Source organism: Onthophagus taurus, chromosome 1, assembly GCF_036711975.1.
Source record: "Onthophagus taurus isolate NC chromosome 1, IU_Otau_3.0, whole genome shotgun sequence".
NCBI classification, from domain to species: domain Eukaryota; kingdom Metazoa; phylum Arthropoda; class Insecta; order Coleoptera; family Scarabaeidae; genus Onthophagus; species Onthophagus taurus.
Window position 1 is genome coordinate 7,262,202 of NC_091966.1, and position 17,920 is coordinate 7,280,121.

The window sequence follows — 17,920 nt, forward strand, 5'->3', positions numbered from 1 at the left end:
GCCAACTCTAAGTGACAGATCATTAAAAAGGAAAAAAAGGCAAACCTAACAAGTGATGCTGAGAATTAAAGAACAACTTGAAGAAGCAGTAGATAGCCGGAGTGTCTCATCTTCTTGAATATGGAAATTATTGAAATTAAAAACGTACAAAGCCATTTGATCTTATCTAGTGAGTGACAGGGGTGAATAGTGAGGAAGCAGAGTAAAGTGCGGTAGTACAATCTATATTATGACTTCTGAAAGAAAGCTTATGGGATTGGACATTCTACTTTTAACATGTTAAAATAGATAAACTTTGTGAATTTTGACCAGTTTTAGTGCTATAAAAAACACAAATTTCAAAAACCAAACCAAAGCCCCAATACGATGCAAATTGGAAGTCGATGAAAAATCGATCCAACAGGTTTAAATATCTTGGAGTCGATATATCAAGCAATAACAATACCAGACATGTGAAATCACAGCCAACCTAAGCCGCAGTAATATCTGGTTGCCTACGGGACATCATATGGCGGAACAAACACATGACGGTAAAAAGCAAAGTAAGGATCTATAAAACCTGTGTAAAACCATAGCTAACATACGCAGTCGAGACAAAAGCCGAAACATCCAAACAAGTCATGAGAGTCATAGGGATGAATAATAATAATAATAATTCACCTGATAACAAAAACCTGATACAAAAATACCATATAATAGGTGTATCATAGAAAACAAATTATTAATTTTATAACAAATTATTTTAGGCCAACTATCCATTTAAAAAAATAAAGTTACGTCTAAAATCTCGAAAATAAAAGATGAGAACAAAATTCCACCTACGCCACTGAATTCTTTGTAAAAAGTTGCCCATATAATGTTTTATTTATAATACTCCATCTTTGATAATAAATGAGATATTCGCGATTGTCGTTTTCGCAAAATTTTCAATTTTTGCCGATAGGGCGAAAACAAAAGACGATAGCTGTTCGCAGTTTTCGGCATTAGCATTTTCTCGAAAAACGAGATCATAACATGTAAGCTACTTTTTTTCTATCTCTTTTAGTTTCGGAGATGGCCTATGCGGACATCGAAATTGGGACACCCTGTATAGGTATGCCGGAGTTTTGAAAATAATAATTTTGAAAAATAATACTCCCTCATGAAAAATTCTCGTTGCTTTCAATGAATAACCTAAGAACTATCACAGGCTTAAGCCTACGTGACAGCTGAATTGAAAGAAGATACTGGAGGAATCATGTTGAAAGGATGAGTGTGGCAAAATTGGCAAAGAAAATCGAAACGCAAAAATCAGACATCAAGTTACTCCCAGGAAGACCACATAAACGTTGGTATGAGAGCTGGAGGTCGACATCACAAGATAACAAACATAGGAACGGAAGTAAGAAGAGAAGGAATGAAAAAAACAAGGGCTAGTCCCTAAAGTAATAAGAAGATGAAGTTTCAAAAACTTGTTTAACTCTCTCTTTTTCTCCAGAACCCTGATTCTGCTGAATATTGTACGTCAGATGGGGAATTTTACTAGTTTTGTAATGAGTAATTACTAATTACTTTGTTTGTTATGTTTTTGAGCTTTTTACATAGTTTGTTACTGAAGGGATCGAAGAAGAGTGCGGGTTATAACCTCGTATTGTATCCAAATTGCAAGTTTCTGGTTGGGTTGGGTTGGGTTTCACTTAAGTAAATAGCAAATGTATGCTGATTCCAAATTAAACTTGAAAGTTTTTTCTTAGATAGAACAAGAGTATAAAATTGAATATGTTAACTGAACAATAAATACAATATGCATCTTCGTACCGGACAATAATATATCGATAACAATGATTATAAGATCTAAAAAATAAGCACTGAAATGGCACCTTTGCAAATACTCGACAGAAAAGTATAAAAGTAATATTATGATTGATGATGAAAAATTTTAGCGATTGTAAAACACAAGATACTACATTTCTTGTACTGTCAACTTAGAATTATTTATGAAACTCCTTATCGGACATTATAAGATCAGGTAAACAAAGACATAAATAATATGCGAGTTACACAAAACTCCCGATATCATGCAAGTAAATACAAGAGTAAGGCGTCAAATATTACTGTTTGATTATTCTGAAGGATTTAACATTCAGGGATACATGCTAAACAAAGTATATGTAATAAGAAGAAGTACAACTTGTTCGAATCGGCTTTTTAATGAGATTGTCTAAAAGATAACAATCACCAACAGTTAGGCAGAATTAATAACGCTTGGATAATTGAATTCATTCTGAAAATCCCTAGATCTCATTAATCCTGATGTTATTTTTGAAGAAAAAGACCTAGATCATGAAGATTAAATTTCAAATTCCGTTTCCTATAAATCACACTGTATTTCTAAAATGTTCCGCACGTAAAAATAATCATAACTACTACCATTTATAATCCATACTATCCAAGGATATAACTCACCTCATACATTTTTCGCTTTTTATCATAATCATTTATATTGCGTGCGGTTGCTCTTTGCTTTACTGTTGTGGGGCTACCGTATCGAGGCGATCCGGTCGTTTGCGAAGCGAGAGAACACACAGAAAACGGGCTTGCGCCCTACCACTACTGTTCACTTGCAGCCGCCTGTACCACCGTGCCGGTGCCATTAGCGCTCTCATAACTACGGAATGAGTCACTCCCCCCGTGCCACCGACCGAGCGTGGACGCACAACAACGACGACCATATCGATGCGATTCTTCCGTTTCGCTCCTCCATAAAAGAGAAGAGAGAAAACGAACCGTCGCGAGCACGTCGCTTCTAACCTCCCAGTAAACACTTTTTAATCACCATTAAAGAAACAGTGCTTCGAGCCCCACATATACACCGTGTCGTTGGTTAGTTCGCCGAGCTCCTCGCAACGTTGCGTTTGAAACTAATTAGTGATAATGGAATTTTTAATTGGATGAATAAGCGAGCTAGACATCGGACTGTGGTCGGTCACCACCAGTTGAGTTTTAGTTCATTAACTATATACATCACTTACTTATATCGTTGAATGAATTCGTGAGTTATTTTTCATAGTTAATCATTGGTAAGCAAGATATATTGATACTTTTTTTTGTTATAAATTACATCTATTATTACTGATTCAGTGAGAACAAGTCTTTTCACTTTCACCATTTCCAAGAAGTGAAGTGGTTATCGATCACCCGTGGTGTGTGAAAATTGATGATGTGTGAGTGGTTGATGAAAATAGATATTATTCCGTTATCCTTTCTTAGTGTCGATAGAAATTGCGGGGGACTCTTCAAGGTAATAACTATTTTAATATTACGAAAACGTTTTAAGAAGGAATTCCAATGTTTCATATACGATGACGTCATTTCTCAGCACGTGTAGGTGTATTTTGTTGTATTTTATGACTGTGGCTAACGCACAAATGTCCCCACCTACTATGTGTTGTTTTAAAATAGTTTATTATTAAGACATAAATATGACTTATTTCAAACTCTCTTTAATATTTGAACTGGTTTTAAAAGTGAAATTTTTAAGAAATTTCTCTTTCAAGCTACTCATAGATAATTAGAAACTTAATTGGTACATTTAAATCAACACTTTTTTAATCAAGTTTTCACTTGATTTTAACTCTAAACTTCGTTAAATATACAGGATATTTTTCATTGAAATAAAACTAGAACTAACACTAGACCTAGAACTAGAAACATACGACGATACTTTCTAGTTCTAGGTCTAGTGTTAGTTCTAGTTTTACATTATCACTAGAACTAACACAAGACCTAGAACTAGAATCATTCGGGTTTAGCCGTCTTGAGAGACGTGTGGCTAAATCCGAATGTTTCTAGTTCTAAGTTTAATGTTAGTTCTAGTGAAAGTGGTAGGTAGCGCTAGTTAGTATAAGATATCACTATGCACTGAGAGAAATGGATTGTACTATGCACTAAAAATATACTATAAGGTCTATAAGGTATAATACGTTTACTACGAATAGTGACAGCGAGACGAGATTGTATTCACTACAATAAATATAATGAATATAATACATTGAATTGCTGCATGTATAATATTTTTTCTATAATACGATTCGTACAATCTATTTCTCTCAGTGTGTTGCATATTTTTATTGCACTAAAACTAGAACTAACACTAGACATAGAACTAGTTTTTAGTTCTAGGTCTAGTGTTAGTTCTAGTTTTAATTGTTATTCAGCGTTAGATTGTTGTATACTTTTATTGAACTAAAACTAGAACTACCACTAAACCTAGAACTAGGAACGCACGGCTAACACTAGACCTAGAACTAGAAACATTCGTATTTAGCCGTCTTGAGAGACGTACGGCTAAACCCGAATAATTCTAGTTTTAGATCTAGTGTTAGTTCTAATGCTAGAATTAGTTCTAGTTTTAGTTGTTATTCGGCGCTAGATTGTTGTATATTCTCATTAAATTAAAACTAGACTTACAACTAGAAACATTCGAGTTTAGCCGTCTTAACAGACGCTTGGATAAACCCGAATGTTTCTAGTTCTAGATCTTGTGTTAGTTCTAGTGACAGTGTTAGTTCCAGTCTTAGTTATTATTCAGCGTAGTATTTTTATCATTGCCAAAATTGAAATGTGTGTATTAGAGTGTTACAAACAATCTTTTACATATTCTAGAAGCAAAAAAGTTTCAAAAATAAAAATTGCAAATTTATAACTAAGAAAATGACTTTTTGCAATCGTGTAATTTTTTTTGCTACTGCCAAATTTGAATTGCATGTACTCATCGTGTTTCTTAGGTCATTTTGAACATCTTAGAAACAAACAAAAAACTTAAAAAGTGTAGTTTTAGTTCTAATGCTACTGTTTATTCTAATTTTGATTGTTATTCAGCGTTAGATTATTCTATATTTTTCATCGAACTAACACTAGACCTAGAAAGATTTCGGTTTAACCGAAGTTTTAGGTCTAGTGTTAGTTCTAGTTTTACACTAGCACTATCACTAGAACTAACACAAGACCTAGAACTAGAATCATTCGGGTTTAGCCGTCTTGAGAGACGTACTGCTAAATCCGAATGTTTCTAGTTCTCGGTCTATTGTTAGATCTAGTTTTGCACTATCACTAGGACTAGAATCGTTCGGGTTTAGCAGTCTTGTTATTCAGTGCCAGGTTGTTGTATATTTTTCATTGAACTAAAACTAGAACTAGAATCATTCGGGTTTAGCCATCTTAAGCGACGTACGACTAAACCGGAATGTTTCTAGTTCTAGGTTTAGTGCTAGCCGAATTTGTATACATTAAAATTATTCAAATAACGGACTTTTGGCTATAAACGTACATTCCCTTCCCCATATTAATCCATTATATCGAGGTTTTACTGTACTTGTATATAAAATTGCTTCACGACGGAGACTATTAACTAAACAAATAAATTTTTTCAACACTATTTGCGAAGCATATTTACAAAAAACGTACTCGTGCATTATCAACAACGTTTGCATAGCTTATCGCAATTTGCATAATTAAAAAAATGTTTAACGCGTGCTCTAAGTTTTCGGATAAAATTTAAAATGAATCGGATTCCTTAAAAGGATTCTCGCACATATTTCGGTCGTATTTTACTGTCGAAAGAGATGCTGTGGTTCGAGGCGAAATCAATTTCTTCCCAAAGTCAGTTCGCAAGGGGCGCTTAATCGAAAGCGGTCGCGCGTCGGGTTATTTTCAATTTGCCAGTTTCAATTTGGAACGACGAAGTTAACAACGATATCAACCCCTGTCTTACTCAATTTAATCCTAATCAAAGCTAAACGGTGAATTTTAAGTTGTATTTTAAGCTCTAGTAAATTTACTGCGGTAAGAAATATCAAATAACTGTAAATAACGTGAACGTTAGGTATTAAAATTAAATTTAACCGTGAAAGAATTTTTTTTTGTATGAATAATAAATGGAGTGTCTCTTTGTTCCGGTTGAGATGGGTTTCGAAAATTTGAACGGATCAAGATGAATTTGTTCCGTATTTTTGTCCAAAACTTGGAAACATACTTTGAATAAATAAACAACTCATCCATTAGAGACCTGGATAAACTTTCTTTGCAAGTTAGTAAACCCCCCGTGAGACTTAATAATTCAGGTTATAAGCGGCATACAATTCAGACCTCGTTTTCCATGGTTTTAGAGATCGTTTCCGGTTTTATTTTTAAAACGCATTTTAACGTCTACGTGAGTCGAATTAAATTGTTTTAATGTTACGTAACATTAATTATTATTTAAATTCTATATGACGCGTATTCAAATAAAAATTTTATAACATATTTTTATCGTTTTTTAATAGCCAACACGAATTAATATCGATTAATAATATCGTGATAGAAATAACGCAAAATTTAATGCTTATAAATCCTATGAATGTCTGACGTTTTTAAGTTTTAGACATAAATAAGATCTATTATATTAATTATTCTCACTACACATCATGAATGGGGGAAATTGAGGAAGAGGTGCTTTGCTTGCGTATAAAGGACACAGACTTGATTGCATTTAAGTGTAATGCATTTTCCTCGCACTAATTATTAAGTAAATTAAGGTCATTAGAAGGTAATGATATCACACAGTACAAGCTTTAGATAACTTTATAAAACACTCGCAACTTGATTCTAGAAAAGGTGAAGAAGCTAAGTAACAAAAATAATGCAGAAAAATTTATTCAAACCAAAAATATCTTCTTTTCACGCATTTCGAATTCTGAAATGTAATAAGAGAAGATGAATCATTTGATAGATATCCCAGCAGTATTGAACAATAGATATGATTAGAATATTCAATTATGTTTTCTCAGTGGAGGAAGCTATTTATGCCATGATATATCTATGTATTTATGTCAATTATGTAATAAAAAAGAACATAGTGCGAATATTTGTAAAATTTGAATTTGGTGAAGATACTACTACATAAAGTTTATTAAAGATAACTATCATTTCAACATATATCAAGGAGTTAAGAGTAGCTGAAATATTTCCCAAACTAGGTAAACTCAAAAATTCTTATAGCACCCTCATCTCCAATTATAAGACTTTCTGTTAATATATGCCAGATTGCAAGCTGATAACTGTCAAAACTCGTCGTGATGGTAAAAAAGATAAAATGTTAATTGAAGAAGTGTTAATTTGTTAATTTTTATATCAATGTATAAAATGTAAACTATAAGATACTATAAGATACATTACTAGACGCTTCCAAAAATCAAAACCTGGGTAATACATAAGTTCCGGTGTGCTATGATTCCTTGCCAAAGTATGCAAGGTTTTGCGTGATGTATGTGTCACTAAAATGACACCTGAATTACGTCAACAAACCACATACACTAGATTCGCAGTGTTGGTCACTATGTCACTCGAAGTATGCGTCATAAAGTACTGTTCAGAGAAGATACTCAAAATGCTAGAGGGTTAGTGTATTGGTATAAAAAGTTTCGATAATGTGCAGAAAAATGAGAAAAGGACAACACGGGGAGAGGAGGAAAAGAAGGAAAGACGTAACCCTTAATCTATGGGGACTAGGATATAAAAGCGTAATGAATTAACTTGATCAGACAAACTTGGAGCTTGGCTTCGACACAGGTTTTTCTTTTTTGATATCTTTATTTTATAAGAATCATTAATCTTCTTTGATGTATACAAAAAAAATGAACTGGTTGATAAGTTTTCTGCCATTCCTCGATTTTTATAAGTTTTGCTCATATTCTGCTACTTTAACGACATATTTTTGATTCACTCTTACTACGAAATATGATGCGCTTCGCCTCACTCTTCAACATCATAATCCTCTGAGTGATGTCGTGACTGATGAATAGAAGTGCAAAAATTCTTACAGATTGGAAACCAACAGAAAAAACCTAGAGGAAAACCTGGTAAGAGATGGTTAGACGACGTGAAGGATGATTTGAGGGCGATGGGAATGAGAGACTGGTGGAGATCATCAACTTAGCCAAATCATTGTAGCACTGATTTTGATAAAAAAAGCTTTTTTCTAATTTTTTACTACATCAGTCGTCATCCATCACCAACCTATTATTATCGGTGTAGATAAAAGACAGACAATTTAAGGATGACTTGACTTGACTTAGGAAAGCATAGAAAACTCTGATGTATTTGGTGATTAAAAGTACGTTTTTGCAATGATCGTTGCCATCAGCGATATTTTGGATAAATTCTAGACGGTGTGAAAACTTTGGTTGCTCTTTTGAAACTTAATATCGAATAATTTTAGCAAGGCACGATAAGTTGAAATATCTACTTAGACTCCAGAGGTATATTTCAAGAATAGGGTCATTAATTTCGTTGCCAACGAAGAACGAAGTAGGAAATTGGAGTGTGACGTGGCGCATTTCTGGTGCCTTTTACGGTAATCTTACAAATAGAAATGCGAGAGAAATATCAACTGAGTATACAGTATATATTAGTAATTTTATGAACGCTTTGGAAAACGAATCAACAATTTTAGATACAATGTAGTAGTGAACTATAAGCGAAGAGATTCAATACACAACTAAGGATAAGAGGGATACAGTAGCTATAAATTTATATGTGTTTACTATTCAAAGCAATTTGTTGGACCTATACAGAATGAACTGAATTATTCGGCCAAGCTCTTCTTGATTAGTTGTGTTTACGATCAAATTTGGACAGAAAAGATCTCCAAAAGTTTCATATAAATTATCAAAAAGTCGCAAAACTTTTCAAAAATTATATGAAAGTTATCAAAAAAATCTGGTTGTCAGAAAATGTCTAAAAGTGCCAGAAACTGTCAATATGAGTGAAAAGAAGCAGAGTGTCAAATAATATCAGAAACTATTGTATTAAACATTGTTAAAAAGATTCATTAAGAGTCAAAAAGTTCCAGATAAAATAAAAACCTGTTGAAATGTGTCAAAATACAGGGTTAGTACAAAAGAATCATTGAGTTTGACAAGGCCATAATTCGGAAAGTATTACGTATAGAATAATAAATGACATCTCTATAAACAGCGACGATCTCTCTAAGTTTGTCATGCGCACGCCCAAATCACCTTTCCAGTGTGGAAAATTTTGTGGAAGCAATTGCAATTCAAACCGCATCGTAAACAGTTTTGCATTAACATGCAGGAAGCAATGGAGGATGACGTATTTGCCAACTGTCTGGTCAACATTTCATTTAAGTGGCGACGTGAACCGTCACAACATTCGGATATGGGGAACGAAAAATCCTCATGACATTATCCAACATGAAAGGGATTTTCAAAAATTGAATGTTTTCTGTGCCATATCCAGCACAAAAGTGTATGGACCGTTTTTCTTTTATGAAAAAGCTGTGACCGGTATATCGTACGGTATGATGGATGATTCCAACAACTTTATATACTATCGAGATGAAGCTCCTACTCACTGGCTCACTCCCTCACCGTTGGATAGACCGTCGTGCTGAAGGAGATTTGGAATTGCTTGGGTAGTCTCCCAATTCTCCTGATCTTACACCATGCGATTTTTATTTATGGGGGTACATTAAAAACAATGTTTTCGTACCACCACTACCCACAACACTGCGTGAACACAGAAGACGCATTACTGATGCTGTTAACAGTATCGACCGAGACTCATTGCAGTGTATATGGGCTGAACTTGACTATCGTTGCGACATATGTTATAGGAAATCTACTAGAATCAGGTGGTTAACGAATATCTACAAATATAAGCTACCAAGTTTGTGATTTTTTCCGCGACATTTGAATTTTTAGTAAAACTGTAGAAATGGAACTGTTCGCACAACATACGATATGAAGCTAATGAATCAGGTTTGATCCAATGTTAGAATTCTGAAAACACGCAGAATGGCCTACAAAACAACTTTAACAACGGAGTAAAAAAGTTAGGCGCTTTTAAAACTGAATTTATGCTACCATTGTCAGGCTTTATGGCATTATTAATGGCATTTATGCCATTGCCACCTATTATGCAGAATTAAGTTAGTTTTTAATCAATTTCTATCTGAATGAAAGTATTGAAATGTTTCAATATCACATTAGAACTTGAAGTATTGTTATTAATGAACAAAATTGGACGCGAAAATTAAATAAAAAAGAAAAAAATTTTAATCAGCGACGAATTGAATATCCATGTAAAATCAATACTTATTTTTTAATGTTTGAATTGAAGCTTGGAAAGCTACGGTTATATTGAAAGAATAAAAAAAACAGCATTAAGCTTCATAACAACAGAATAAAAGATAAAGTAGGAAGTGTACCAAGCATATTGTAATCAATTAATGAAATGAGATGGCTGCATTCTACAATTAATTTTTTATACGTCTAAAACATTTCCACTTGTAAATGTTAATATTGCTGCCTAACAAGATATATAACTAATATTGTATGTAATAACTATTTAAAGATAGGGAAATTGCTTAAATGTTAAAATCAACAATAATATTAAATAAAATCAATATTGACGAATCACTCGATGCTACTCCTGCAACTACGCAGTTACAGTAATTTAACATAGAATTTAATGTAAATAGCCTTAATAAATTTTAATCTTAAGTCAATACATAATTTAAAAATCTCCGGTTGAAATCTCATTTATAAGTTAACATACACATCCGGAATGTTTACCTTAATTGCTTATTTACGTTTTAATAATGATGTTACATCAATTTAAAATCCTCACATATAAAAGATAAACGTCGGTTTTTAATTGGAAGGTTTTAAATTTATTGTTGTTATATTCCGAGAATGTTAATTTTGTTTCTTAAATGCAAAAGTAAAAACCAGGTTATGTATACAGCTGTTATTATTGTGTACGTGACTTGGTATACAGTTTATAAAACAATAAATTCCTTGATTTATCGTAATAAAAAATCGCATTTCATCGATATATCCCAATTTAATAATATCACTTTATTAAGTTTTATTATCACCAGTATCGTATATTCAGCTTTTTTTTTTGGTATCTCTTTATCAAAATTCATGGCATTGTATCTTATCTTGCGAGAAATACATTCCTAAACCCGGTAGTCTAAAAACAGCACTGCTAAAACCCTGTACTTATTCTATTTACTGTGAAATAAATTTAAATATATTGTTCCATCAGTTTTAAAGTAAACCAAAAAAGTGTAATATTAAAATTGTTTGCTAATTAATTATTTTGGTATTGTTTCAGCAGTGGGTTTACCAACTGGAGTAACGATGAGGGAAAAGAAGAGTGGGGCACTATCTCGAATGCAAAAATTGAGAAAAAGACTGTCACATTCATTTGGACGTTTGTGTAAGTTATTTTTTAATTTTTTTCTTATTATTATTAATGAAATGAATCATAAATTAGTGCAACCTTCGGGAATTGGTAATCTGACTCAGAATGTTTATATATTTACTAACATTGGGGTCATCTACATAGATTTCCTTTTCAAACACATGACTCATTAAAAATATTTTTCCTTCTCGATTGTAATTTCAAATGACGTCATTGTTTTTTTCTTATCTCGTATTGATTTATTTTTAAATCGATTTAAATTTAATTTACGAAACCCCCCGGAACTGCGACCGAAATTGATTTTGAAATAATTAAATTTCTTTATATGCAATGAAACTTATGAATTCATTCGTTCATTCACGAACAAAACCGGAGCAAGTGTTTGAAAATAAATGAATGTGTGTCATAAAAGTCGACTTTATTAAAATCGGCTTCCACCACTTTTAATCCGTGAATGCAAAACAAAATGAATGATTGTGTTTACGCAAAACCGACGCTTTTGGTATAATTTCCCGAGACACAAACGTATTTGCATTTAATTAACACACAGAACAATTTGATGTATAAAATAGGGCTAACCTATTATTAACATGGCGTGGGCGAATGTATTTGAACATTAAAATAATTATTTTTATATAAAAACGGAGTAAATTTTTTTTCTTTTGTAAGGAATTTCTTTTTTTAATAATTTTAAAAAGATATGTTATAAGATATACAGGGTGTGTCAAATATCTGGAATAGAGCCAATAACTTCGCCATTTGTGATTTTAAAGAAAAATGTTTTAAATACAAGTTTCTTTATTAATCATGGCGCTTTTTTTGGCGATATTTGCTTGTTTGCATTGTTTTTTGTTTCGTTGCTATGGCAACCAACATTGTTATTTTAAATGGGATGCATACATTTTTTTTGCATACTTTGATAGAGGATAAGTCCCTCTATGCGATGAACATATCAAATCATATGGTTGTATAAGAAAAAAATTGAGAAAAAATGCGTTTTTTGAAAGTATTAATCAAAGCTAATTACAGTCAAAGTAGGCGCCAAAATAACGCCGTTGACAGCTTTAAATGTCACAAAAATTACAGTTCAACAATTATAAATAATTAATAATGTATGGTCATTGGTAGCTGTCTTTGGCGATCAACTTTTTGGAAGGTTTTTAACACTTCCGGTGTTAAAGAATTTTTTTAATATTTTGGATACTGTTGATTGTGTAATTTGTGTAAATATTATTGAACAGTGTAGAAACTTCACTTTGAGTGCATTTTCTATCACCATACCCATACATTATTAATATTTGGATTCTTTGTTATTCGCTTAATTGCGCCATATTTGTTTAAACTGTCAATTTTTTGACATTGAAAGCGGTCAACGGCGTTATTTCGACGCCTACTTCGATTGTAATTTGTTGATTTAATATTTTCAGAGAACACATTTTTTCTCGATTTTTTTTTATACAACCATATGATTTGATATGTTCATCGCGTAGAGGGATTCATCCTCTATTAAAATGTGCAAAAAAATCATGCATCCCATTTAAAATAACAATGTTGGTTGCTATAGCAACGAAAGAAAGAACAATGTAAACTAGAATTTTTTAATTGAAACATTTTTCTTTAAAACCACAAATGACAAAGTTATTGGCTATCTATATTCCAGACATTTGGCACACCCTGTATATAAGACAATTTTTTTTAAATTGATGATTATATTAAATTCGGAATATTTATTAAAAACCTTTTTATTTGATGCCAAACTCGCCATATTTACGGTAAAAATTAAAAAAGTTAGGTTATAATCAACAAAATACCCGTCATTTTGTTTTTCTATTGTTTTTCAGCTAAAATTTTTTTGTATATTAATTTTAATATACAAAAAATAATCTTAATTTTAAAGATAATCCTACCAAGTTTGAGTTCATTTAAAAAAAAAACCATTCTTATAACGATTAGAAAATTTTTTTTTATATAATAATAATATTAAATTCGTAATCTTAATCAAAAACCTTTTAATTTGATACTAAACACGCCATATTTACGGTAAAAATTAAAAAAAAGTGAGGTTAAAATCAACGAAATAACCGCCATCTTGTTTTTTTGTTCTTTTTAGTTAACATTCTTTGTATCTCCCTTAATGTTAAAGATAATCCTACCGAGTTTGGGTTCATTTTAAAGCATTTTTAATTCTCTTTATGATTAGAAATGACTTTTGTATAAAAATTAAAACAAAAACTTTCGTTTTACTTGATGATAATATTAAATTCGTAATATTTATTAAAATCTCGTTAATTTGATACCAAACACGCCATATTTACAATAAAAATTAAAAAAAGTGAGGTTAAAATCAACAAAATAACCGCCATCTTGTTTTTTTGTTGTTTTTAGTTAACATTCTTTGTATCTCCCTTAATGTTAAAGATAATCCTACCGAGTTTGGGTTCATTTTAAAGCATTTTTAATTTTCTTTATGTCTAGAACTGATTCAAGATATTTTTGCATAAAAATTAAAACAAAAACTTTTGTTTTACTTGATGATAATATTAAATTCGTAATATTTATTAAGATCTCGTTAATTTGATACCAAACACGCTATATTTATGGTAAAAATTAAAAAAAAAGTGAGGTTAAAATCAACGAAATAACCGCCATCTTGTTTTTTGTTGTTTTTAGTTAACATTTTTTGTATCTCACTTAATTTTAAAAATAATTCTACCGAGTTTGGGTTCATTTTAAAGCATTTTTAATTCTCTTTATGATTAGAAATGATTCAAGATACTTTTGCATAAAAATTAAAACAAAAACTTTCGTTTTACTTGATGATAATATTAAATTCGTAATATTTATTAAAATCTCGTTAATTTGATACCAAACACGCTATATTTACGGTAAAAATTAAAAAAAGTGAGGTTAAAATCAACGAAATAACCGCCATCTTTTTTTTGTTGTTTTTAGTTAACATTATTTGTATCTCCCTTAATGTTAAAGATAATCCTACCGAGTTTGGGTTCATTTTAAAGCATTTTTAATTTTCTTTATGACTAGAACTGATTCAAGATACTTTTGTATAAAAATTAAATCAAAAACTTTCGTTTTACTTGATGATAATATTAAATTCGTAATATTTATTAAAATCTCGTTAATTTGATACCAAACACGCCATATTTACGGTAAAAATGAAAAAAAGTGAGGTTAAAATCAACAAAATAACCGCCATCTTGTTTTTTGTTGTTTTTAGTTATAATTCTTTGCATCTCACTTAATTTTAAAGATAATCCTACCGAGTTTGGGTTCATTTTAAAGCATTTTTAATTTTCTTTATGATTAGAAATGATTCAAGATACTTTTGTATAAAAATTAAATCAAAAACTTTCGTTTTACTTGATGATAATATTAAATTCGTAATATTTATTAAAATCTCGTTAATTTGATACCAAACACGCTATATTTAAGGTAAAAATTAAAAAAAAAGTGAGGTTAAAATCAACGAAATAACCGCCATCTTGTTTTTTGTTGTTTTTAGTTATAATTCTTTGCATCTCACTTAATTTTAAAGATAATCCTACCAAGTTTGGGTTCATTTTAAAGCATTTTTAATTTTCTTTATGATTAGAAATGATTCAAGATACTTTTGTATCAAAATTAAATCAAAAACTTTCGTTTTACTTGATGATAATATTAAATTCGTAATATTTATTAAAATCTCGTTAATTTGATACCAAACACGCCATATTTACAATAAAAATTAAAAAAAGTGAGGTTAAAATCTACAAAATAACCGCCATCTTGTTTTTTGTTGTTTTTAGTTATAATTCTTTGCATCTTACTTAATTTTAAAGATAATCCTACCGACTTTGGGTTCATTTTAAAGCATTTTTAATTTTCTTTATGACTAGAACTGATTCAAGATATTTTTGCATAAAAATTAAAACAAAAACTTTCGTTTTACTTGATGATAATATTAAATTCGTAATATTTATTAAAATCTCGTTAATTTGATATCAAACACGCCATATTTACGGTAAAAATTAAAAAAAAGTGAGGTTAAAATCAACGAAATAACCGCCATCTTGTTTTTTGTTGTTTTTAGTTATAATTCTTTGCATCTCACTTAATTTTAAAGATAATCCTACCAAGTTTGGGTTCATTTTAAAGCATTTTTAATTTTCTTTATGATTAGAAATGATTCAAGATACTTTTGTATCAAAATTAAATCAAAAACTTTCATTTTACTTGATGATAATATTAAATTCGTAATATTTATTAAAATCTCGTTAATTTGATACCAAACACGCCATATTTACAATAAAAATTAAAAAAAGTGAGGTTAAAATCTACAAAATAACCGCCATCTTGTTTTTTTGTTGTTTTTAGTTAACATTCTTTGTATCTCACTTAATTTTAAAGATAATCCTACCGAGTTTGGGTTCATTTTAAAGCATTTTTAATTCTCTTTATGATTAGAAATGACTTTTGCATAAAAATTAAAACAAAAACCTATGTTTTACTTGATGATAATATATATTCAAATCTCGTTAATTTGATACCAAACACACCATATTTACAGTGGACATCAAAAAAGTTAGGTTATAATCTACAATTAACCGCCATTTTGTTTTTTTTTGTTTTTAGTTAACATTCTTTGTATCTCACTTAATTTTAAACATAATCCTACCGAGTTTGGGTTCATTTTAAAGCATTTTCAATTCTCTTTATGATTTAAAATGATTCATGACATTATTTCCGAAAAAAATTATTTAATAATTTTATTTTTAATTTAAATACGAAATTCACTTGTTACTTTAATTAATTAAAACATGAATTCGTTATCTAGATTGATGTCCATTAAGTTAATACCTCATCCACCCCGACGATAAAAATCGTCTAATTTAAAATCGATTTGTCTTATTTAGATAACAAATTTAGTTTGAGTTCGGCTAAAACAAATTAAATTATCATAACTTAATATGCGACCCGTTTTACATCACAATTTCTACCCTCTCGCAACAGGAGCAATTTAGATTAAGATTTCAACCTCCGGTTATTGCTTACAATTATACGCACACACTCTACTTAATGGCTACCGAGGCCATCGTAACTAACTCCCGGAGCAACAGATTCGCTCCGAGCGATCCAATTCTGTTGTAATTTAGCTTTCTGAACCCTATAACCGGTTACGTTTTGCATTTGGGGGGATAAATCCCTTTACTCCGGGACACTTAAAATTAATAGCGTATGCATTTCGAAGCTCTCAAGTGCAATCTACTTTTGCACAGCCTTTGCCACTTTGATTCTCCTCTCGAGTAGTACTCTAAGAGTATGAAATTGCCCCCTTCCAGTCTCTTTACTCTGGTTTGGATATGTTCCAGTTGATAAGGATTTAATTTGAATATCTTAACAGTGAGTCATTGTTATCTCTTATATTAAACTATAAATCGCATCGCAACCAAGCTAGATACAGTTAATCCCATCAGATTGTTTCAAATTGTTCCTTGGAATTTTTGCAGGTCAAAAAATCCTCTTCAGGTAGAGATAAACTGGATTGACAATAGAAAAGTTGGTCGTGAAAGAGGCGGTATATAATAAGAAACGGACAAAAGATGTTGTTAAAGAAAGCGAGTTCTGGGAAACAATTGTCATGATTTTAAACGAACTATAAACCATTAAAAAGTATTTGTAATTAAAAAAAAAGCTTTTTCTCTTTGTAATATTCGCTTTCATCTCCAGTATCTTTGATTAATTATACCCTTTTCATAACCAGGGAGGAGAACTAATTTTAAGGGATCCATTACAGCTACATGGAGTCGGTTGTTTGCAGAGATCGTAAAGCTCGTCTTCCGGTGTTAGGGCAACTAACACTTTGACGAAACGAGCACCACTACCGAACCTAGTCGTTATGCAGTTTCTCAAATTACTCGCGAACGGTAATCCCACCCAGAAACCATTTAAAGAAACTTGGAAACGACGATGTTCATAGTGTGTGTAAAATCTCGGTGAGAGGAATATTTATGGGCTATATAAAATTAATGAATTGTAAAGTCCACACAAAACGGTCGTAAACCCAATACCGAATACCGGGGGGAAGATTGTGAATTATTACACGGGCAAATGGGTTTTTGGAAGTTGGCCCATAGCTTATCCGCAGATTAACCCAAGTTATTACAATATTACAAGAGAAAAGGTGTACAAAAGAGAGAAGGGATGCGGGCGTAGGCGTATCGGGTTCTGACCGTTATTGCAGCTGAAGATTACCGTGGGGAAGGATCGATAACGGGGTCGCAGTCCTCCCCCCGAAACTACATAGAGTAAAACCGAAGCCGCTGGTATGTGGGTCAAACGAAGACGTTAGGTGCTAAACATATGTACCGCAGCTGAACAAACTATTCGCTCGGTTCCTAAAATTACACTTGTATTAAATTAGAAAGAACGTTCTTCTCGATGGAAAACGAAGCAACGCTCGGACACCGAGCTTGCTTCAAGTTAATCAATGGTGCGTGACAAATCGAATGAGTCACCGCACTATTTTTGGATTCGGGGTGTTGATATTTTCCAAATAGGAGCGCCATCAATGTAATTAAATTTTTTTTTGGGCGTTCAGGCGGAAATTTACCACTTACAATAAATATATATAGTTTTTGAAAACGAAAACAAAATTTCACCTAAATTCTTATTT

General features: G+C 31.5%; 1 protein-coding gene across 7 annotated transcripts in view; it reads left to right on the forward strand.

The window, feature by feature from the left end:
• LOC111424201 (cyclin dependent kinase Eip63E) overlaps positions 1-17,920 on the forward strand; it is a 43,186-nt gene that overhangs the window by 14,439 nt on the left and 10,827 nt on the right. For 2 of the 7 annotated variants that reach the window (XM_023057657.2, XM_023057672.2), the window contains one exon: positions 11,161-11,265. In XM_023057657.2, coding sequence (XP_022913425.1) covers positions 11,161-11,265 — 105 coding nt within the window. Of the gene's footprint in view, positions 1-2,676; positions 3,060-3,120; positions 3,281-11,018; positions 11,099-11,160; positions 11,266-17,920 lie in introns of those variants that run through there. The other 5 variants (XM_023057665.2, XM_023057682.2, XM_023057691.2 and 2 more) reach the window with 4 other exon arrangements.